A 24,110-nucleotide genomic window follows, 5' to 3' on the forward strand; every position below is an offset into this window, starting at 1 on the left:
TGAAACAAATAATTTAACTTGGAAACATCATCCAACTTTGACAATATGAAAATAAACGAGAATGTTGTCTGTGATGAAAATTGTTATTTTCTCACAAACTACACTTCCGTTAAAACAGGTATAGCCAAAAGTATCGAAATTATAATTAGATAAAAAACATTCCCAAATCCTCGTCCTACATTTCTGTATGTGTAAAAACTAATTAACAAATAAAAAAAAATACACCACGTTTTACCGTATTCGCACCAAAACTGCAACAAATTTAAGATACCCTTGAATCGACACATTATTGAGGGTATTTTTAACAAACTATGGATGCTAATAATAAGTAATGTAATGATGATCCTAGTTACATTACTTCGTTAATGAGCTATCTAAGTCAACTTCTATCAAAGTCTACTATCTAAGTCAACAACTAAGTAAACAAGTACTTTTCACAACAACTTAATGACACTATCAATTTGCATTAGGTAAATCATTTTTCGTTGTAACATTTCAGGCCTCTTTCTCTATGTAGGAGAAGAGTTATTATGTACGCTGTATTTTATGCAACATGTTACTAATTTTGTACTAAAACACAGTTTACATATTATTTTTCAAAAGAGTAACTGCGGAGTTTCTTGCCGATTCTTCTCTGCAAAATCTACATTCCGAATCTGTGGTAGCTGTACTTCTACAAATATAATAATTTGTTTTTAAAGTTTTAATTTGTAAAATGACGATTCGAAAGTGCTCTTGGAGCCTATTAGAATAAAGCTATTTTTGATTTTGATTCACCACGCTGCTCCAATACGGCGGATATGTTCCCTACTATGAGTAACGATCGCTATCAGGTTTTTTTGATAACAACTGGGACATGGTGGGGAGACCCACAAGGACAAGACATCCAAACCGCAAAGAAAAATTTGTACAAATAATCCCGAGCAGGAATCGAGCCCGCAAACCGTCGGCGTTTTAGGCGACTACTCGCCACTATACCAGAGCGGTTGTTATTATATAAAATTACACTACATACACAGAAAACAAAATGCTTCAAAATACTCAATATGTCCGCACGAAGCATAAGCGTATTTGCAATGGAGGGTTAACATAGTCTGGACTAGGTCACAGATTATTTTCCGGGGCGAGGTGGCGAATGCTAACGCGACCCCATCTCGCCCCACCCAGGCGGACGACTGCTCACACGTGGTGGTTTTTAGTCAGTAGGAGTCTGACATAACCCTCTGGCGCCCCCGCGTAAAAAAAAGGTCACAGATTATTTTGAAGTGATTGTAGACCGAGTTTCTTATCGCCGTGGCTCAAAAATTTCTGTGACGCGGCGATGTCTGCTTCTCTTATCTTCGCTAATGCGAATTTTCTTATTCTGTATATGCCACTGACTATCAGACATACACCGATAATCTGAAATAAATTAAAAATAATTTGAATGAGGTAAAACTCTATTCCCAATCAGATTGTTAAATTCGATCTCAGATGATTTTCTTTCAGTTTACTCGTTAATCGATTTTCATATAAGGTATGAAATGATATAAAAAAACACTACTACTAACTATTATATATTACTATATATACTATGCTAATAATATACTATTACCTATAACTAGCATTATGTTGCTTTCTTTAGGAACACCCACATATGATGTAGATATTTATTTATTTTAAAACTTATTTCTTCACGTAGAGAGTTTTCAATGTGCAATTGAAATCGCAAATGCCTAAATACTGCACAATTTTAAACAATTGAATAAATTGAATACATGGCACTCCCTGTCCTTTTTCTAAATGTTGTCTGGAAGAGATCGCTCTTTGGCGATAAGACTTTTTGTAGATTTCTTTTTTTTGTTATTTTTTCTTATATCATTTACGTCGCGAACGAAGCGAGGTTTGAAAAAATAAGTTATTGTGAGCGGATATGTTTTTGTTATATTTCTTAGTTTTATATACTTTTTATTCTACTTTTACAATTTTCAACTTTATGTCATTAGTTTTTACCTGTATCTGTAAGTTTCTTTTTTATTGTTTGCTATTCATAGCTATTGTTTGTTGATAAATTAATAGTTGATTTTACTTTCATCTGTTAATAATTTATATTTACAAAAACGTATGCCAGGCAATAACAATACATCTACCCTCTACTTATTAAACTTAAAAGTAACAACATAGACATGTCAATATAGCAAATTTTTGTAGTGTATGTCACTTATTTGGAACCATTCTCAACATAATAAATTGTACTAATTATTTAAATTTTATTTTTCATTTAATTACTTATTAATTTTATTGTTCTGTCTGTTTGTTTTTCTATTTATTTATAAATTTTTATTTTCTATTATAATTGTTATTGCCTGTCATTTCTCTTTCTGTTTATACTGAGTTTTGTGAATCATATACATGATTGTCATTTTTTATCGTGTAAGCTGGCGGGTGTACAGACATCATTTTAAAGTTTAAGTTTAGTTTAAGAAAAGTTTTTTTTTTTTTTTGTTGTAATTATTATTTTGTTTTTTATATATATAGATTATTATATATACTTATATACATATATTATTATTATTTAAAGTTGTCTTTGTAATTTTTTTTTTATTTTTTTTTAGCTGTATTTTATTTTATTCCATATAACTTAATTATACTTTTTTTTTCTTTTTTCTCCTTCAATTTTATTTATTTTTATGGATAGTGACGATGGCGATATCTTTCATTCATTTTCTCCATCATCCGAGGTGTGTAGCGATGACCTAAGTTTCAACAGCATTCCCTCCCTTAGCGAAACACTCGAATTCCAACTTCAGGACTTTCCCAAAAACTTGAATATTGTTCATATTAATGCACAAAGTATTCCTGCGCACTATCTCGATATGTTGTCCTCTTTTGATAACAAAAATATTCATGCGATCATGGTGAGTGAATCTTGGCTTAAGCCTTGTTTGCTATCAACTTCCTATTCCCTTCCCGGTTTCCATTTAATCCGAAACGACCGCATTGGACGTCCAGGGGGTGGTGTTGCCATCTACCTTCGCGCGCATATTCCCTACACCATTATTAGTAAATCCGTATCCCACAACGGGTATGGTCCAGATCACCTCTTCCTAGAAATTATTATTTCTAATACCAAACTCCTTTTAGGTGTATATTATAGCCCATCACTTGCTGTCGACTACTTTGCTTCTTTGGAGAATCTCCTAGAAGTATACTCACTTCAATACAGTCACACGCTGGTGATGGGTGATTTTAACACTTGCCTCCTTAAACAAGATAACAGAGCCTCACGTCTTAGCTCTATTGTAAATTCTGCAAATTTGCATATCCTGCCTCTGAAAGCCACCCATTCCTTTCCTAATTGTTCTCCTTCTCTTCTTGACCTCATTCTTGTCTCTTCCTTAGACCATGTTGATAAGCATGGACAATGTCCAGCTGATGCATTTTCCTACCATGATCTCATATATCTCTCTTATAAAATTAGACCACCAAAAGCTAAGTCAAGAATTCTTCTGCAGCGCAGTTTTGGGGGGATGGATTTGAATTGCTTACGTGACGATGCTACAAAGATTGATTGGTCTGAGGTATTTAGCGCGTCTGCGGTGGATGAAAAATTAAACGCTTTTAATTCCTTGCTAACCCAGTTGTACGACGTACATGCCCCTGTAAAACCGGTACGCATCAAACATCTTCCCGCTCCATGGCTCACGGCTGAAATAAGAGCACTGCAGGACCTAAAAAACAAGGCTAAAGCTCGATTTAAATATGATCCTAGTTCCTCAAATAAAGAGAAATACAGAAAGTTTCGGAATCGCAGCAACAAGGCGTGTAGAGATGCACAACGACGCCATATTCACAAATCTGTATTAGAGGAACCAGACTCTGCGAAGATCTGGAAATTCCTTAAGTCGCTTGGAGTTGGCAAAACCAAACATCAATTAACCTCAAATTCACTTGATCTTAATGCGATAAATAAGCACTTTACTTATTCTGTCTCTATAGACCATACAACTAAGTCTAACACACTTAGTCGCCTTTCTGCTCTTACAGCTTCTTCGACTTCTCCTTTTACTTTCTCTCAATTATCTGAATGTGATGTTAAGAAGAGCATATTGGCCATTAGTTCAAATGCAGTAGGGTCCGATTCTATTAGCCGTAATATGATCATCCCTATCATAGATTCTATCCTGCCCGTCATAACCCATATCTTCAACGAATCCTTTATCTCCAGTACTTTTCCTACCTCTTGGAAAAACGCTCAAATTATTCCTATACCGAAAAAACCTAACTCTACTGCGTATTCTGACCTTCGTCCTATTTCAATACTTCCTTTTTTGTCTAAAGTTCTTGAGCGTCTTGTCCATGAACAACTATCACTGTTCCTTTCCTCAAATAATCTCCTAAACCCCTACCAGTCCGGTTTCCGTAAGGGTCATAGTACGGCTACGGCTCTCGTCAAAATCTCCGAATCAAAATCTTACGGTGTTGACACTGCTCGACTTTAGCAACGCGTTTAGTACAGTAGATTTTGATTTATTGTTGGCTGTATTATGCTCTCTTAACATATCTGCATCAGTAATTGATTGGTTTCATACTTACCTTTACGGACGTCGGCAGCGGTTGCGTGTCCAGGATTCATACTCTGACTGGTCAATCGTAACCGCTGGCGTGCCGCAGGGTGGCGTGTTGTCTCCCCTTCTATTTTCAATTTTCATAAATTCAATATGCCTCCAAATATCTTCTCTCTACCACTTGTATGCAGATGATCTTCAAATTTACTGCCATTCTAAATTGAGTGATCTACCTATATGTATAAATAAGATAAACAATGACTTGGACAAAATCTATAGTTGGAGTACCTCATTTGGACTAAAGGTTAATCCGGAAAAATGTCAAGTAATTGTAATTGGCAGTCCAAAACTAGCTTGTCGAATAGATTGGTCACTTGTTCCACCTGTCATCTTTAACAAAACTGCCATTAACTTCTGTGACAAAGTAAAAAATCTCGGTGTGATTTTTGATAACTGTCTCTCCTGGACACCTCAGGTGAACGAGTTGAGCCGCAAGGTGTTTGCTGCAATCAATTCACTTCGTCGACTACAATATTTCCTTCCACTGCCCACCAAAATTGCGTTAGCACAGTCACTCCTTCTACCAATTCTTGACTATGCTGATACTTGCTTTCTTGACCTTAAGGAGGAGCAATTAAATAAACTTGAGCGCCTCCAAAATCTCTGTATACGGTTCATATTTGGTCTTCGCAAATATGACCATGTCTCCAATTTCCGCAATCAACTCAAGTGGCTCCCAATCCACTTCCGCAGGAATACTCATATCCTCTCACTGCTATATCGCGTGTTGTTTCGTCCTGATTCACCTTCTTACCTCAAGGAACGCTTTGAGTTTCTTTGCGACACCCATGATCGTTCCCTTCGATCTGACACCAATTTAATCCTTAAAATTCCGTCTCATACCACTTCTTATTACTCTAACTCCTTCTCCGTTAAAGCTGTCCAACTTTGGAACTCTCTTCCTCTTCCTATTAGACAAGCTCAATCTCTCTTCTCCTTCAAAAAATACCTTAAACTACATTATTTGTCACTAAACACGTCATGATCGCCTATATCGTCTTTGTATGATATAATATATATTTACTATGTGTATATATATATATATATTATATGTGTATTTTATATATGTAAGTGTTATGTATGTTTATTATTATTATATATTGTCTATTAGTACTTTGTTCGAGTATTCTAATTCGCACACCAATCGTTTGTTTACTTCCTAACTGCAGTTTCTATTTCGTGTCCTATACCCAAAGGTTGTCTGGAAGAGATCGCTCTTTCAGCGATAAGACCGCCTTTATACATCTTTCATTTTATGTTTTTTTTTTCTCTGTTGTTTCTTTTAATGGTGTACAATAAAGAGTATTATTATTATTATTATTATTATGTTATATGTTTTGTTTCTGGTTGTAAAGCATATTTGTATTGTATTGTATGTCCTTGCTATGTTCTTTTGAACAACTTTACAAGTTTAACTTTTCATCACAACATTTTAAAAATACAAAAAAGAACTTACAATAAATAAATAGAAACCATACGGAAATCCAAAGCGAACTCCAAGCGCGGTTTTTGCAAAGTTTGCATATTCCTCGTTGACCTGAATGTCTTCTCGAAACCAAAACATCGGGACCAGCATATCTGGATCTGGTAGCTGGTTATTGATACTGAGGACAAATATTATTTTAAATATTGTGCACAAAATGAAAGTGCTAAAGATTAAGGAATTGGCCAAATTTTAAATCATCATTATCATCATCATCATCATCATCATTACAGCCTATACAGTCCACTGCTGGACATAGGCCTCCACAAGTTTACGCCAAAAATAACGTAAATTTATGTGTTTTGCCCATAGTCACCACGCTGGGCAGGCGGGTTGGTGACCGCAGGGCTGGCTTTGTCGCACCGAAGACGCTGCTGACCGTCCTCGGCCTGTGTATTTCAAAGCTAGCAGTTAGATGGTTATCCCGCCACCGGTCGGCTTTTTAAGTTCCAATGTGGTAGCGGAACTGTGTTATCCCTTATACGCCTCTTACAACACCTACGGGAATTTTAAATATGTCATGCCAATTGATTGTTTTGATCGCATTATAAACACGAGAAAGAATAACAAAATTAGAACTCCAAGTTTCCAACTGCGCAAAGTAAACGTCTCCTTTTTGGGTACTCGGTACACGTATGTATAATAAAATCATAGAAACAATTTTGCAATTGTCTGAACATAAATTTAAAGTGTTTATTAAAAATAAATTGATAGATAAAGTGTATTATTCGGTGCAGGATTATATATTTGATAAAGATGTGTGGACTTAATGACGCTGTATCATGCAAGATATTACTAATTTTTTACTAAAACACAGTTTATATATTATTTTTCAAAAGAGTAACTGCGCAGTTTCTTGCCGATTCTTCTTTGCAGAATCTACATTTAGAATCGGCGGTAGTTTCACTTTTAAAATGTTAATTTGTAAAATGGCGATTCGAAAGTGCTTTTGGAGTTTATTTGAATAAAGTTATTTATGGTTTGGATGTTTGTTGTCGTTGAGTGTTTGCGGTTTTGTTGTGTTTCTGATACTACGGAACTATGGGAAAATGCAGAATGCATTTTATTATAACTCATGACATTAATATCAATCAACTTGAGTATTTGCATATTTAGTAAAATTTCATTTATAAGTTAGTAAAAAAATTATGTGGTGTCATGGGACACCAGGTAGGAACGAAGTTCCTTCGGATAGTATAGAAGCAACACAATTTGAAAAATAAATGTTGAATTTTATATATATTTTCTAGTTCTTGATTTTTTTAATGTTGTTGATTGGTTTTTAATTAAGTACATAAAAATGTTTAGGATATTTAGTATTTTAGAAAATAACAAAGACCGTAAAATAAAATAAATCAAACCAAATAATAATAATAATTCAAACTATTAATTGAAATAAAAAAACATGTCTTTATTTATTTTTGTCGACAGTATAAAATTACATAAATAATTAAAATAAAGTTTACTAGTAATATTTTAGTTTTATAAACGTCATATTATACAGTCGTGTGACTGATATTACGTCACTTCCGTTATATTCTTACGGTTTTAGTATCACATTTTTTTCAGTTCGCTCGCCCAGCCAAATGTCAAGCCTGCCGTAAGGAACTTCGTTCTAAAATTGGAAAACCTTTCATTCTTGAACCGCACTTTAGCATTAAACTATTTAGATGAAAAAAAAAATAGTTTAGGCTTTTGTCAATATCTCGTAACATCTTAATGGTAACTACTTATATATTTAAAAATGTTATACAGTTTTTATTACAGTTTTGTAAAATGGAGAAATTCCCTTTCTTATATAATTGCGTAGGTTCCATGTATAAAATCAATATGAAAATTAAATCCAACTAAGTGTCATAATAGCAGTCAATCGACCATTTTTGCAATGAATAATGTATAAAGATTTGCGTGTCTACGACCACTTAAGACGGCAATAGTAATCGATTAGAATCAGTGCATTGAAATGCATTCCTGCTGTAATGTAGTTTTAATTATTTGCTTTATATTAGCACCTATGCAGAACTAACTTAGAAAAATGATACTATTTATAGTATTCTTATTATATTTATATTATTCTTATTAATACTGTGTGGCTACGGTACTAAAGAATATAGCCACCCCCTCTCTTTTCCCGTGGGTGTCGTAAGAGGCGACTAAAGGATAACACAGTTCCACTACCACCTTGGAACTTAAAAAGCCGACCGGTGGCGGGATAACCATCCAACTGCTGGCTTTGAAATACACAGGCTGAAGACGGGCAGCAGCGTCATCGGTGCGACAAAGCCAGGACTGCGGTCACCAACCCGCCTGCCCAGCGTGGTGACTATGGGCAAAACACATGAGTTCACGTTATTTTGGGCGTTAACTTGTGTAGGCCTATGTCCAGCAGTGGACTGTATAGGCTGTAATGATGATTTTTATTATAGATTTATATTATATGGGGATAGAATATATATTGAAAAGAATAAACGAGTGAGCTTTTGACCACACGACTTAAGTAAAACTTACGAAACGTAACTCTCTCTTTTTATATCTTCACTCACTTATATCTCCCTCTCAACTTCCGTTCGCCTCTTCCGATCACACTTTTCGTAACGCTCTAACGTAATCACCACCTTACTCTCCAAGTCAAGCGTGCGTAAAAAGTTTTACTTCAAAAATACTACATAACATTTTGACTGTTTGGTACCGTCATATATCCGGACTTTAATATAACTTGTAAAAGATAGGCTTTCGAGATAACTGTTAATAATTGTGTTTGCAGACAAACGAAAAAAAAACCGACTTCAATTTCATCGATGAGTAATATACAACGTAGATCGACGAAAAAATAGTCAAGTAACTACGCGTTATCAAAGATTACTCGAAAAGTAGTTATCAGATCTCGATAAAATTTATATGTGACCACATGATAAACATCAGCTTTCGATTAAATTAAAAATTATCAAAATCGGTACACCCAGTAGAGAGTGATTGCGAATTTTCGAGAGTTTCCCTCTATTTCTCTGGGATCCCATCATCAGATCCTGGTTTCCTTATCACGGTACCAAACTAGGGATATCCCCTTTCCAACAAAAATCGGTACATCCAGTAGAAAGTTATGCGGTATAATACAACGTAGGTCGACGAAAAAAGCGTCAAGTAAAAACGCATTATTAGATATAACTCGAAAAGTAGTTGTTAGATCTCAAATAAATTTAAATGGGACCAATTGACACACACCACCTTTCGATTAAAAAAAATTGTCGAAATCGGTCCACCCGGTCAAAAAAAAAAAAAATACAGTCGAATTGAGAACCTCCTCCTTTTTTGGAAGTCGGTTAAAAACTGCTCACTGTTGCCTATATCTCTTTGCCAGCAATAGACTATTTTTATTGCGTATATCCAGTCTATTACTGAACTGGTTTGTTGACTGTGATATTGGTAGTAATCTGGTAGTAATCCTTATTGTTGATTCCACTACGCCGTATGATATTTTAAATTTCTCGTTTAGGAATAAATTGATTTTAGTATTCCCAAATCTATCCACAGCACTGAGGATTTACCTGATACTTCCAGTCACTGTAGCATACAGTGAAAGATCGTTATCTAAACTAAAAATAATTAAAAATTATCTTAGATCAACATTGTCGCAAAGTACATTGACTTTATCGTTAATAAGTATTGAACATGAAATCAAAATTGAAGTCGGTGACATTGTTAAAGATTTCGCTAATACAAAAGCACGAAAAGTAACTTTTATGTAAATACATACATGTATGTGTGTGTGTGTGTGTGTGTGTGTGCGTGTGTGTGTGTGTGTCCGTGTGTGTCCGTGTGTGTGTGTATTTATGTGTGCGAGCGTCCTGTAATATATATAAGATTTTGATTAAATATTTTTAAAATAACTACAAAGTTGTGATTTTTTATTGTCGTAACCCCTCCTTCCTAAAAACACTTTTTGCTTCCCGACGTCATTTAAAATTGCACTCTTTGCACCCGAATTTAACTGTAAATATTCCATTTTGACCCCGCGCCTACTAGAGGGCGCTAGACGGTACTGGTTGCACACGGGCGCCACACGCGCTAGAGCCGCCTCTGATCCTAGCCTCAACTACTCTATTTGTAAAAATGTTTTCTGTTAGGCTCCTATAACCTCTCATGTTGATGGTTTGCTTAGTGGTCACCTGCTTTTTGTATCATTGGTCAATCCATGCTCGTGAAAAACATTTGTATGATTTTTGATATGATATTAAATATTGTTTAGAATTAACTAATGTGTAGGTAACACAAAAATAAATCATACGAATCAAAAATAGCACGGTGTCGCCTCCTGTCAAAGAATTCATTGTAATGTGAAACTTTGAATAGTTACGAGTGCTGTAAAGGACTCACTATAGACGGTTCCACGGTCGCTTAAACCGAATATAAAATCATCATATCAAAAATTTCGATCTAGCGGTTACATCGTTCGCAACGGTCGATTTTTGATATGATATTAAAAATGTGTATGGCCATACAGATATTTGTCACAATCCGAGCGTTTACGACGACTACATTCAGCCCGTAACATCATCATCAGAAGGTTTGAAACTTAATCTATCACGCGGTTTACTACCACTACGGGTTGGCGGATATGCTACCTATTATGACTAATAATCGCTATCAGGGCGTGGGCGTTTAAGTTTGTATTGAATATTTTCAGAAAAGATAAAGAATTACTAGTTTTTTTTTTTTTGCTTAAATATATACCTAATTAAATTATTATTGCGAATGTAAAGTAATTAATAATTAAATAATTAAGCTTACCTGAGACCTGGTATGTGTCTCACCAGAGCGTTAGCTTGTAGCTGAGCAGAGATAGCCAATGGCATTCCAGTTATTGGCTCTATTGACATTCTGAAGTTGTGCTTCCTGAAATATCATACATTTATTGTTGTCACTCATATATATGTTACATAGACCTTTATGTTATTCGTTTAGTGATATTACTAATGATAATTCTGACATGGATTAAAAATACGCTATTTTTTTGTTTTGTTTTTCGCTGTTTTAATGATTAGTTAAAAATTTACGTATTAGCTGATATTATCACTACCTAATATAAAACAAAGTCGCTCTCCACCTCTGTCTCTGTTTGTGATCTTTCTTCTTTTAAACCACGCATCGGATTTTGATGTAGTTTTCAATGTTATTTCGAAGCTCGCCAATTACAAGGACGTTGCTTTTCAGCGCGAAGATGAAACTTTTGGTATGTTTATATTTTTAATTAAATGATAGCTAAAAGAACTTTCTGTAACGACGTTCTATCACTGTCGAAGTACCAGTTAGTGTTTGAAGAACCCCGTGCGAAGGCTGGCTCGCTAGTTAGCAATGATTGTAACTTTTTATAATTTTAAGGACAATCTATACATATAATAAAATCGCAGGAAAGTCAAAACTGTACATTGAATATTTTTTTAAAATAATACTTGGGGTGTGATTTACAATCGATACTGAAGCCAAAAATATAGTTTTTAGAATTTTTGTCTGTTTGTCTATATGTATATCCGGGATAAACTCAAAAAGTACCGCATGGATTTACTTCAAATTTGGCACGAATATTATTAAGAAGTCGGGTCAACATATAGGCTACATATTATCATGCTATCACCTACCGGGAACGAGCTGTGAACCTTTATTTCCTCAACGCATTCTGTAACAACGTGTAAGCTAACGACGCATATTTGAATGTTGTTGTTATTATGTTAATAACCATGCTATATAAGCTAGCTTCACACTATAAAAATCACGCAATATAAGTAACTAAGCCGATAAACATAATTAAATGAATATAAGTAGACAAGACAATTTTAAAGCAGCGCCATCTATGAGATTTTTCTGTAGATATAAAATGTAAAGAAGAAACGGGTAAATGAATGTTATTTTAAAAGGCATAATCGTAGGTATTTTTAGTGCTGTATAGCGTTCACGCAGGCAACGTCGCGGGCAGCAGCTAGCAATTAATAAAATAAAATTCAAAACAGTGTGTATAATGCGCAAAATATTTTGATATGTTTTTTATTTATTCGTAAATATTAAGTCAATACTAACTCAGAGGGATTCAGTCCCTGAATCTTGCTAGGATAATAGGAATCCATGCCAAGGAAGTGAGGCCGGGTCACGAAGGCTGGGGCACCATACTTGCAAGATGATACGTTTAGTGCCCCAGCGGGCATGCAGTTCTCATCTCTGACTTCATCGCAGTAACACGCCTAGTAATTTCAAATATATTTTCCTGTATAAAATACTTATTGTACCACATGAGTTTTCATATTTTATGGTTTACCAATAAATTCTACTTTAAACAATTAATACATGATGGTACATACAGTTATAACTAATATTTAAATTGAATTCTCAAAACCGTTTCGGTGTAATTTTAATTCCTTTCATCATTTACAATTAAATATATAATAGTAATTTATCAGTTGATTATTTTTTTGCAAAACTTACCATATTTGGATACTTGTGACCATTATCAAAAAGCGAGTCATTGGCTGCAAATTCCACTCCGGGTAGACCTCGTACCATAACTTTTCCGGAATACGCTAAGGGCATATGCCTACAATATTAAATACCATGGGCATTATTCGGAAAATTCTCATCTCATTAAAGAATCATGACAAATCGATCAGAATGCACAATGTAGATTACGGACTCTTTAGTTAATTCATTTCTCGTATTAGTTTATGTCATGCTATTATTTAAACTACCAAAGAAATTACATTTTTTCGATGATCGAAGGATGGCGGGACAAACATCCAACTGCTGGCTTTGAAATACACAGGCCGAAGACGGGCAGCAGCGTCTTCGGTGTGACAAAGCCAGCCCTGCGGTCACCAACCCGCCTGCCCAGCGTGGTGACTATGGGCAAAAGACATGAGTTCACTCCATTTTTGGTACGAATTTTTGGAGGCCTAAGTGCAGCAGTGGACTGTATTAGGCTGAAATGATTTTGATACTTGATAAAACTTACGTGCAAAGATCTGCAGCAAATATGTTAATCTCTGGCTGGTCTTTCTCCAAGGCCCAAAGCTCCCCTGTTGTTCCTTTCAATTCTCCACACTGATCTCTGTACACGGTCCTATTTGAATTTTGCCAACGTTCAATGTTGCCAAGATCTCTAAAATTTGCACTCCCAGTATTCGTTACAAACAAGCCATCTGTATCTATTGATCCATTTCTCTGTGAATACCAAGCGTGGGCATTAAAAAAAGCTGAGTTTTGTACAATTTCTGTTAATAACCAAAAATTACTCTATAAACAAAAATATTTAAGACAAGATCAAAGCAGTTTTGGCTTTGGTTGTTAACCTATTGATAAAAAGTGTGTTAAGTTAAGCTCGAAATTTTTTTTATTTACAAAATAATGAGCTTTTATCCAGCAATGAGACTTTATAGAATGCTTATTAGTGATAAGTGCTTAAAATGAAGCAATAGATACATATATTTTTAATCTTTCAAAGACGTCTGGTTTTTCCTTCCATTTAAGCTGAAACTACAAAAGACAGACAGTTTAAGCTTTTAGTCAAACAAATATGAGTAATCACAGATTTTCTCGTTTACGATATAGACGCATAATTAATATTTGCACCCTAAAAAGTTTCAAAAAAAATCTTACTTTATAAAACCATCCAAATCTATCAAACGGTATTGTGTATGGAAGACCAGGGATGTGCCCTACGAGGTCCAGTATAGGATCTTGGACGCCTTCGAACAGCCACGACGACACGTTAGCTGTTAGAAATATATTTGAATGGTACATTCTCATGGCCATATCTGCAATTATTTTTAACATTATTCGCTCCGTGCGTAACGTGTATGCAATTGTCTGTAACAACAAATGAAATGTATTAAAGTATCAAATCCTTATCAAAATAATGAACGGTTAAGTTATATTACATAAAAGTCACAGTGAAAAAAGAGTCAAAGGCAAACGTTTCCAAACGAAGGATAAAACTTGGATGACGTTAGGATATCTAAGTGGTTTACCGGACCGTTGACGGAGTTGTGACAGATCAAAGCTTAGATGGTTGGATGGAGTCAAAGACGATTTAAAAGCTGTTAGTGTAAGGAGTTGGAGGAAGTAAGCATTAGGAAATCGGGTTAAAGAAGTATTCTTAATCATACCAATATTTACTGGTGGCTAAAATAACTAAAATGAAAATGATGAAAGGAAATTTATATTTCTGAAGAAACCCAAATCTTAATATACATTGCTTTTTCACTCACTAGCTTATGATTAACAGAACAATGCAATCATTTTTAGACTCATTGTGACATTGATACTTCCATTTGCAACTTAAGAAATAAAAATGCTAAGTGTTACATTACATTTATAGAGTTCTTTATACTTATTTTATTTTAATTAAAATGGTTAACATCATATTTTCATTTAACGTTATTTGTAATATGGACGATATATTAATTACGTTTTCGTATCGATTGACGATAAATAATGACATCTAAGAAAAAAATCTATCTGGGCAAGGTAAGAAAAGAATACATTAGAAAATTCTGCATTTTTTTCCGACTTCAGTATCATTTTTAAATTGGTTTTATCGAGTAGGTACAGATTTTTTTTAGTATTGATACATAGTTAAAAATAATGTGGGTTGTGTTGATATTGTCAAAACGCTAAATACCAGTGGCTAGCGCTGTACTGTACGTTGAGATTCCAAAAATAAAGAATGCTTGCCTTAGCCATTTTGACATATTATTTTTAAACTGCTAAAACAGATAAAAAATATTCGGTTCAATAAAAAACGTTAGTTATAAAGTTTTCTTACCGCTACAACAGGATTAATACTAGTGACGTTGTCAGAGAGGCTGCCATTCGATAAGTGAGGCTGAAAGTACCAAAATCTCTGATTCTTAAATGTCACCGTACTGTTTTCATTCCAACTTATATTGACCTGAAAAAAAGAAGAATCGATTATTTCCATTCATAATGTTACACTCAATCTGTAATGAGGTACAAATATCCAACTATAATGGAAAAAAATATTGAATTTGAATCCGGCAAATTAATAGTTAATTAGTATATTCATACTTTTCTTAAGAATATTATTTCTAGACGAATCTTTTTAGCAGAAATTGCACCCCAAATCGATAGTCGCTACATATTAACGATAATTAATTTATTAAATGACCTAGAGAAAACAGTGGGAAGCCGCTGGATTCAGACGGCTCAGGACCGGACGGAGTGGCGAGCATGTAGGAGGCCTACGTCCAGCGGTCACGGTAATCATACTGGTCGATAAGATCGCCTACTATTATGCAGTTACCTGTTTAATATTTTCTTTTATTTTTAATCTACTTTCTTGTCAAACGTGATTCTACTATTAATAGTAACAATAGAACATAATTATGTGTATTTATCTTGTCATATTTAGTATTTTATGTTATTACGAGTAATAGTAAACATTTTGAAAACTTTGATAGGTGATTGTTAGCCCCATAAAGTGTATGTAACAGTGATTTAAATGTTTGACTTATATTGTTATACATTTATTGTACTATTGTTTCATTAAATTAAAAAAATAGAAATAGAATAAAATAATTTTGTAAAATGATGATTCAAAGATGTTTCGGAAGCCTACTTAAATAATATATATATATATATATATACATATATATATATATATATATATATATATATATCTAATATAAATATATATATCTTAGAGGTTTGCGATTATAGTATGTTGAATGCTAGTATTTGTTGTCATTTCAAATTTAAATAATCCTACCATTTTTGGCTATGATAAAATCTGTGAGGATAAAAAGATCAAGCGGAATAACAATTTACTAGTATTAGCAGCAACATACGAATAAAAAAAGATTAAAATTAAAATGCAAGTGCCATACTCCATAGTCTTTCTTAATCGCACGAAATGACCCAACTTAAGAAAGTTGCGTCATTTCGTGCGATTTAATTTAATGTCGAGACATATTTATGATATTATTATAATGAAGAATTTTCTTTTTCGGGACTACGAAATGTATTACTTTTGGTATCTTCCAAAACTAAAATGATACAATCATTCTGATGTTCTAAAACAGTAATATAATAATAAACCCGGCGCCGGCGTTAGATTCACTTTAACTAAAATTTATTAAAAACGAATACAATAATTTGTAAAATGACAATAAAAAAGCGCTTCTGAAGCTTATTTCAAGCTTATTTCAAGCATATTTCAATATAGCGTTATTTTTGTTTCGATTTTGATATATTTTTTAATCTGTAAAAAGGTAAGTTTTTTGTCATTGCTTTAAACAATACCCTATTGTTTATATTAAATTGTATAACAATGTACTTTTTAAAAGCAATAAATTTTTTATTTGTTTATTTATTATTGCGATTATTGATTATATATTTAATAACCTATTGTTATAGTTTTATGTGGAATTAATACCCCACACCATTTAACATTTATTTTTACTGTTTCTAGTTTCTACTTTGTAAACATTGCGTGATATTTTACAATTTATGATCTTCCTCATAATCTATACAAATTAAAATAAATCGCTTAGGGCCGTGTTTCACCGGTTACGAATTACAACCACGGTCTTATGTACAGGTCTGAAAATTGAGCCCAATTTCAATGGTGAGAGATTAGTACGATGATGTCATAACTTTTCATTCGCGTCAACGCCGCTGTACGTCACTGCTATCGATCTATGCGGTCAAGTGGTGCGGTGCGACCCGCGTAGGCCGGTTAAGTGACGCTTAATTGTAATTTTTTATATTGAGTGACATTTCATTGTAATAGGTTATATCTTAAAACATAAATGCGTGACGTGTGACGACCATCGATCGTCATGCCTTTGACGGCTGTAAGCCATAGATTATATACTTATATACTGGCTGTAAGCCATTAAGCTTAAGCCAACGTAAAAAGGACCGTGATTACAACACTATTTGACGGATGACAGTATCCAATAGATGCAAGTTTATGATACACCGATCTTGCCTTCATGTCTTTTCCATTCTACGTAACATTGACATACATACAAATCAGTCGTACGATTTTGACACTCTTGGAAGCAATTAACTAATGAACGAATGATCGAAGTGTATGATATATTTTTCTTGGTTACAATCGAATTCCATTATATTTATTACATAGCAAATGTGAATCTAAAAGTTGTAGATAATTTAGAAGAAACAGGTCCCGATTGCCTATTCCACGTCCTACTGTAAAAGTCTATTCGTAACTTATGTGTGGGATAGTCTTTATCCACAACGGCACGGTAAAACCGGCCCTTAACATGTTGCTTAGCGCAAAACTCGAAAACGTACAGTATAAATACCCATTATTCCTCTAAGAAACAAAAAAAAAAAACTAACAACGTAAGATAGCTATTAAATTTTTTTCTAATATCGATATCGAATGAAACTCGACACGTCTGATAGCTTTGTAATACTTTGGAATAAAATTAAATGTTGAACAATTGTTTATTTCAGGGTAAATAAAATCGAGAAGCATAAAATTAAACTATATACATATACATATATTACACACCGTTTCAAAATAAATTAGATTTTTATAATTTGTATTGACCACATAGATTGTCTTTGTCATGATCTGGGCGTTTGTGCTTGTGTGGAAAAAAGCCTTTATTTTTATTTTTTTTATATGTCGTTTAACTTGATTATATAGATGTGTATATTTAGTATAATTAAATCCCTATGTATAGTCAATATGTATAGGTCCCTTCAAATTTCGGTTCGCTTCTGTTTTTTTTATGGGTTATATTATAGTTAAGGCTTTAAAAATAACGCTATGATTTATGAAATTCGATCGTAGCAATCATATACCTTAGTAACAGGTAAAAATGCTAGCCGCCAACCCGCTGTACAGCATCTTATATCAGCTTACGCTCAGCAGTGGGATAATACAGGCTGAATCGTGATATAGTTGTAATAATTTTGTTTGTTCACACTTGAGTTTAAAAATAGTAATGGGAATACTAAACCGGGCTTGGTACATGACGAGCTCTAACTTTCGAATTGTTTGTGATATTAAAATAATCGCTTAATAATTAATAATTCGCTTAATAATTAATTACTAAATGCATATAGATGTATACATGGTACATAGGTATACCAAAATATATTTTTTTACGATTTTTACCGTCTGTCTGTCTGTTTGTTCCGGCTAATCTCCGAAACGGCTGTACCGATTTTGACGGGACTTTCCCTGGCAGATAGCTGATGTAATAAGGAGTAACTTAGGCTACATTTATTGTAGAAATATACGTATTTTATAATCCTGCTAACTGAACAATAAGCTTTTTGTTAAATTCCACGCGGACGAAGTCGCGGCCACAGCTACTATTAAATATAACAAAATTTTGCAGTATTGGTAAGCGGAAATCAGTTACTATACATACATAGTTACTCCATTTTTTATCTTGTACTGTAATCTAATGGATTACTAGGAAATCGTAAGTTTTGATAATAATACATACAAATATATCGAAAATATTCTAAAATTCTTGTAAGTAAATTCTTTAGCATTTGACGAATCGATTACGTCATATCTATGTAAAAAGTCTAAACCCGCATACTAAAGGGCTGACCATTTTACGTAGAATTGTTAGCGAACGAAATAAATATACAATTGTGTTAAATTTTGATAATAGAATCAAAGATTAGATTTGAAAATATAGGCATTAACCTCTATGATTCTATGTCCTTTCTGATTCACCCACACTGATTCAGAAAACAGCGAATTCCGGTTAAATATTTTGTAGTAAGAATTGTAGTTCCACAAAATTATAAACCTGAGGATCTTTAAGTCGCGAGTGAATGGGTTATTCCTAGGTAAGCGTGCTCCATCTTAGACCGCATTTTCACTTATCATCAGGTGAAATAGTAGTCAAACGCAAGCCTATCATTGTACAAAAAAATATAAACATGCTTATTGTACGAGAAAAACTGATTTTCCGACTGCGTGATAATTTTTACCCTATTAGCGGATACAAAGTATTCAAATGTGAAACTTTTAGGCATCAAAAGCATTCGAATATCATAGAAATTGGTCCAACCGTTTGACAGGTTTATTGACCTATGACGACTCATATATTAAAGTAAAGGACAGAAAGAAATATCTGCCTCAAATCCGAAGCCACCCAACTGTTGAATAACCTCAAACTCACAGAAGATCACAGCTAAATAGTTTGTACTTAAAAAATTGGTTGTCTTTATATTCGGTTTACGAACTATATTTTTACGTGATTACGCCGTAAAGAAACATTGATGAAAAATTGCATATTTATATGAATTCAATTGAATTATTATCATTGAATTATTTCGAACTGCTAGCTCTGACATCAGGCGAGAAGAAAGATAAATGTGTCACAAACCAACGCTTGGGCTGGTCGTGCCTCTTTATCGCTTGTTCAGCGCTCTCACTTGCACGCTTAGGCTTAGGCGGAACGTGACACTTTTTTGTGCGTGTAGCCGGTGTTCATAGATTTATAAGGCGTTATCACGTCAAAAACTGTTTTTTAATAGTCATGCCATGTCATATCATCACATCAGCCTTTCGCAGTCCACTACTGGACATATGCCTCCACAAGTTCACGCTAAAAATGGCGTGAACTCATGTGGTTTGCCCATAGTCACCACGCTGGACAGGCGGGTTGGTGACCGCAGAGCTGACTTTGTCGTACCGAAGACGCTGCTGCCCGTCCTCGGTCTGTGAACTTAAAAGCCAGCTCTAGGATGGCTATCCCGCCATCGGTCGGCTTCGCTAGTTCCATGGTGGTATTGGAATTTTGCTATCCCTTAGTCGCCTCTTACAACACCCACGGGATGAGAGGGGGTGACTAAATTCTATAGTGCCATAGCCACACAGATAATGTGACATACATTTTAAAAATAACAATCTATGGAAAGTTTTAATAGATTCCTTAATCAGATTTCATGCACAATTACAGATTGAAATGTGAACAGATGTCATTGAAGCTCACCTTCTTATTGATCTCCCTAAACACGTAGGGTCCCAACTCCTGCACCCGCATCGTAACGTTCTTTCCAGCTAATAGTTCGTCCACATTTGTGATGTTAAAAAGGAAGCACTCCAAGTAGATTGGTATGGGGATCTCGCGCCAGATGCCGAATGAAGTCGATCCCTCTTTGAGAATCATCATCTGTAAATGAATCAATACTGATCTTATAAGTGTAGTTAAAGTAGTCTGTTTCAGTCAGCAAATTTTCTATTATAGCCTTTTGAAATCTTAACCAAGGTGTCTCGTTTTTCATCTATACAAATAAATAAAATTGGAGTGTCTGTTTGTAATATTAAAATAACCGCTTTTTACTAAATGCATATAGATATATGGATAGTATACGGTACATATACCAAAAAAATATTTTTTTTTATAATTTTCGTCTGTCTATCTGTCTGTCTGTTTGTTCTGGCTAATCTCTGAAACAGCTGAACCGATTTTGACGGGACTTTCGCTGGTAGGTAGTTGATGTAATAAAGAGTAACTTAGGCTACTTTTATTTAAGAAATTTATTTATTTTATAACTCTGCAAACTGAACAATAATTGTTTTTAAATTCCACGTGGACGAAGTCGCGGGAACAGCTAGTATAGTATATAGGGCTACCATGAAAGCCTTAAAATTCATAATGCCTTCTCTACAAAAGGAGGTTATGAAGAGTCAAGAAGAAGTGTGAAGCATTTATTTATAAAAAAAAAGTTTTCTTTTAAAGACTAACTGCGGAGTTTCATAACCAATATAATTTTAATTTGTAGAATAACGACTCAAAAGTGCTTTTAAGTCTGCTTGAAAAAGTAATTTTTGAAATAGATTTTGATTTAATGATCTTGGCTGAGCCAATCCCACGACTTCCTCTGCTCGTATAATTTAAAACTTATAATTAGCAAAACAATATATATTTTTCAATTTAATTAGTTAACTTTTTATATTTTTAATCTTTGTCGTCAATTAGTGATAATATGATAACTTAATATCTGTGTACGTGTCATTACACAATGGCTATTGTTAATAATAACACTATTAATAGTTTAATTATAGCACTATTGTAATTATTTTTATTTTTATTACTCCTTAATATAACGTCAGGTTAACTTAATTGAATCTTTCGATGTAATCTTTTTTAATATCGGACATATTACCATAATGAGTATTGAGATTCTAATATAAGCTCATTAAAACAATTTTATCCGTTGTATGATATCGATACATTTGAGGGTCTTTTTATACAACTAAGTCGGCAAACAAGAGTATGGTTTTCCTGATGGTAAGCGATTAACGTAGCTTATAGACGCTTGTAACACCATAAGCATTGAAAACGCGACGCCGACCTTACGCCCAATCCCCCCAAGTCCGGTCATCTTACTTACCAACAGGAACACAACACAGCTTGAAAGCAGTATTATTTAGCTGTGATCTTTTATAAGGTCGGATACTACCCCAGTCGGCTTCTCCAAATATTGAGCAAGTTGTTTCCTGCTGTACCCTGTACCTACCTCAATAAAATTTCGTTAAAATGTAGTTAACCTTTAACCACCGTCATAGATTTTTTGTCACGTGGTTACTGACCTGCGGTCACTGAGATCGCTATATTATTTTGTTAATAAAATTTAAAAAATTATAAAATATTGAGTTGCCTTATTCTTTACTTTTAAGTTAATTTAATATAATATTTTTCGTTTGCAGTTAGAATATACTTTAAAATGTTTGCTATAATTGGACAAGTTCTATCCCCAAGGGCTAGCGAAACAAACATAAAACTGTTTGTAACTGTAGAGAGATTATTGACTCCAAGGGGTTTGAATGTAGAAAACAGTTAACCCTCAACCTTATGTCACGCAGTTACCAACGAGCGGTCAAAGAGACCGCTATGTCATTTTGTAAATAAAATTAAAAATTGTTTATATAACATTGGTTTTATTGTTTTTTTGAATAAAGAACTATATTTGACAAATAAATACCAATATATGCATATAATGTAAATTAAAACCGTAAAATATTATTTTTATTTTTTTTTTTTTATTAAATTAATAACATTTAAAAATGTTTGCCCGCAGAAAATAATCAAAGCCTTAGATGGTTTTTAGCCTTATATATGAATCTTCCACAGGTCGATTTCTCTCGTTATAATATCATAATTTATGATTACGTGTTAAGGTTAACGCGTTACAATAACAAGCGTGCAAAAATTTTTGCTTACTATGCCAGCGTTTTTTTAAAGCAAATTTAAATTTAATTTTTTTAGTACCTAGTGTGGCTAATAAGCGTACGATCCGTCTGATGGTAAGCGGATACAGTAGCCTATGACCTGTGATAACAGGAGCGTTGCAAGCGTTTTGCCGACCCAACCCTCGACCATACCAAGGAGACCGTCCTCAACACAGGAACAATACACTCCTTTAAAGCGGAATTATTTAGCTGCAATCTTTTATAAGGCTGAGGTACTTACTACGAAGGGATCGTTAAGCACACTCCTGATCTTGAGCGGGATTTATTCTGCTGTACCACAAGGGAATGGCCATAACTTAATTACAAGTCTAAGTCCGCGTATTTATGTTGTGCAGTCTGGACCTTCTACTCAGAGTTTTATCCTACTGGTACTGTTTAAATATGACGCATCAATTTATATTTATAAAACAAATGAGTTATCTCAAAGATAGTTTTAAAATATTTACAATAATATCTTTAAAATATTTTTTGTATTATTATTCAATCATCGTCCAATTATCAGATACCTACTCTCGGATTGCTCGGTTAATTGCTGCTGTGACATTTAAACATCGGTTGGTTAGTTCAGCATTTGAGTTGACAGATTAAATAAATTGTATAGGTTTCATTTTGTTGCTGTTTATCTTTGAATTAATTTCCATTGTTTAATGTTTTAATTATTAAAAAATAAGAACTGCACTCATACATTTTTGTATTATAACTGCTGGTTTATTTCAGGAATTTTCAGCGGATACAATAAGTCATTTTCGTGTATTTTTTTATAATTTATTAAGCTCAAGAATTAGCAACCGAATACCATGGATTTTTTCGTACTAATATAAAAATTGGAGCCTAATCTACCGAGCACTGTGGTCTAGCGGATAGTTTCCCAAAAAATGTTAGCAATCGATATCAGGTTTCTGTGATCAAAACCGAAACCAACGGCTTAATGTGTTCTGTAATACATGATGACGGACATCTAATCAACCAGACAACAAATTAACATTTGTATAAATATTGATGAGGATGATGATGAGCGAATCGGAACAAAATGATCATTTTTTTCCGATTAGTATCATTACCACAGCAAGAAATATCCCGCTCAAAATCTGGAGCAGCCTGACTGGGGAAGTACCTCGCTCAACTCAACCTTACAGAAACTCACAGCTAAATAATACTGCATTCTAGCAGTGTTGTGTTCCTGTGGTGACTAAAGTGACCCAAGCTACTGGAGGGGATTGGGAGTAAGGTCGGCAACGCACGTTGCGATGTTTCTGGTGTTGCAGATGTCTATAGGATAAGGTAATAGCTTACCACCAGGTGAACGGTACGATTATTTGCCGACTTAGTTGTATAAAAGACACAACTAGTTTTTCTTAATTGTGATACTAAAGTCGAGAGGAAATTGTCTTGTCGAGTGAGCTGGCGCTAATGTCGTTTTGAATCATCATAATGAGTTATGAAAGATGGTGCAATACAATATTTAATGATGTAGTCATATTATTTTTTGCAATATATTCGTAAATACTCATAATTTTTTTAGCTTATAAGTGGTCACAATGGGAAGTTATTGAAGTATCATGAATTTAGGTTTGACTATGTTGTGTCGCGTGCTTTACAAACTGTTAACACGCCAGTGAGTATTTTTGTCATAATTTAATATTGAAATTACATATATAAAGCGAGTTTTGGAGCGAGCGAATTTTAAATTTCGAATTTCAAATACATACGAATACACTTATTTGTATACAAGATTTTTTATTCAAACAATGTG

At 33.9% G+C, this 24,110-nt stretch overlaps 1 protein-coding gene across 1 annotated transcript in view; it reads right to left on the reverse strand.

The window, feature by feature from the left end:
* Positions 1-1,248: 1,248 nt before the first annotated feature.
* Positions 1,249-24,110, reverse strand: part of LOC123655763 (protein croquemort-like) — a 47,906-nt gene continuing 25,044 nt past the window's right edge. The window contains exons 5-13 of the mRNA XM_045591517.1: positions 20,094-20,273; positions 14,900-15,025; positions 13,732-13,941; positions 13,088-13,296; positions 12,565-12,673; positions 12,163-12,323; positions 10,879-10,983; positions 6,064-6,211; positions 1,249-1,401 (exon numbers count right to left, since the gene is read on the reverse strand). Of these exons, the coding sequence (XP_045447473.1) occupies positions 1,249-1,401; positions 6,064-6,211; positions 10,879-10,983; positions 12,163-12,323; positions 12,565-12,673; positions 13,088-13,296; positions 13,732-13,941; positions 14,900-15,025; positions 20,094-20,273 (1,401 nt within the window). The remainder of the gene's footprint in view (positions 1,402-6,063; positions 6,212-10,878; positions 10,984-12,162; positions 12,324-12,564; positions 12,674-13,087; positions 13,297-13,731; positions 13,942-14,899; positions 15,026-20,093; positions 20,274-24,110) is intronic.

This window comes from Melitaea cinxia, chromosome 8 (genome assembly GCF_905220565.1).
Source record: "Melitaea cinxia chromosome 8, ilMelCinx1.1, whole genome shotgun sequence".
In the NCBI taxonomy this organism is placed as follows: Eukaryota; Metazoa; Arthropoda; class Insecta; order Lepidoptera; family Nymphalidae; genus Melitaea; species Melitaea cinxia.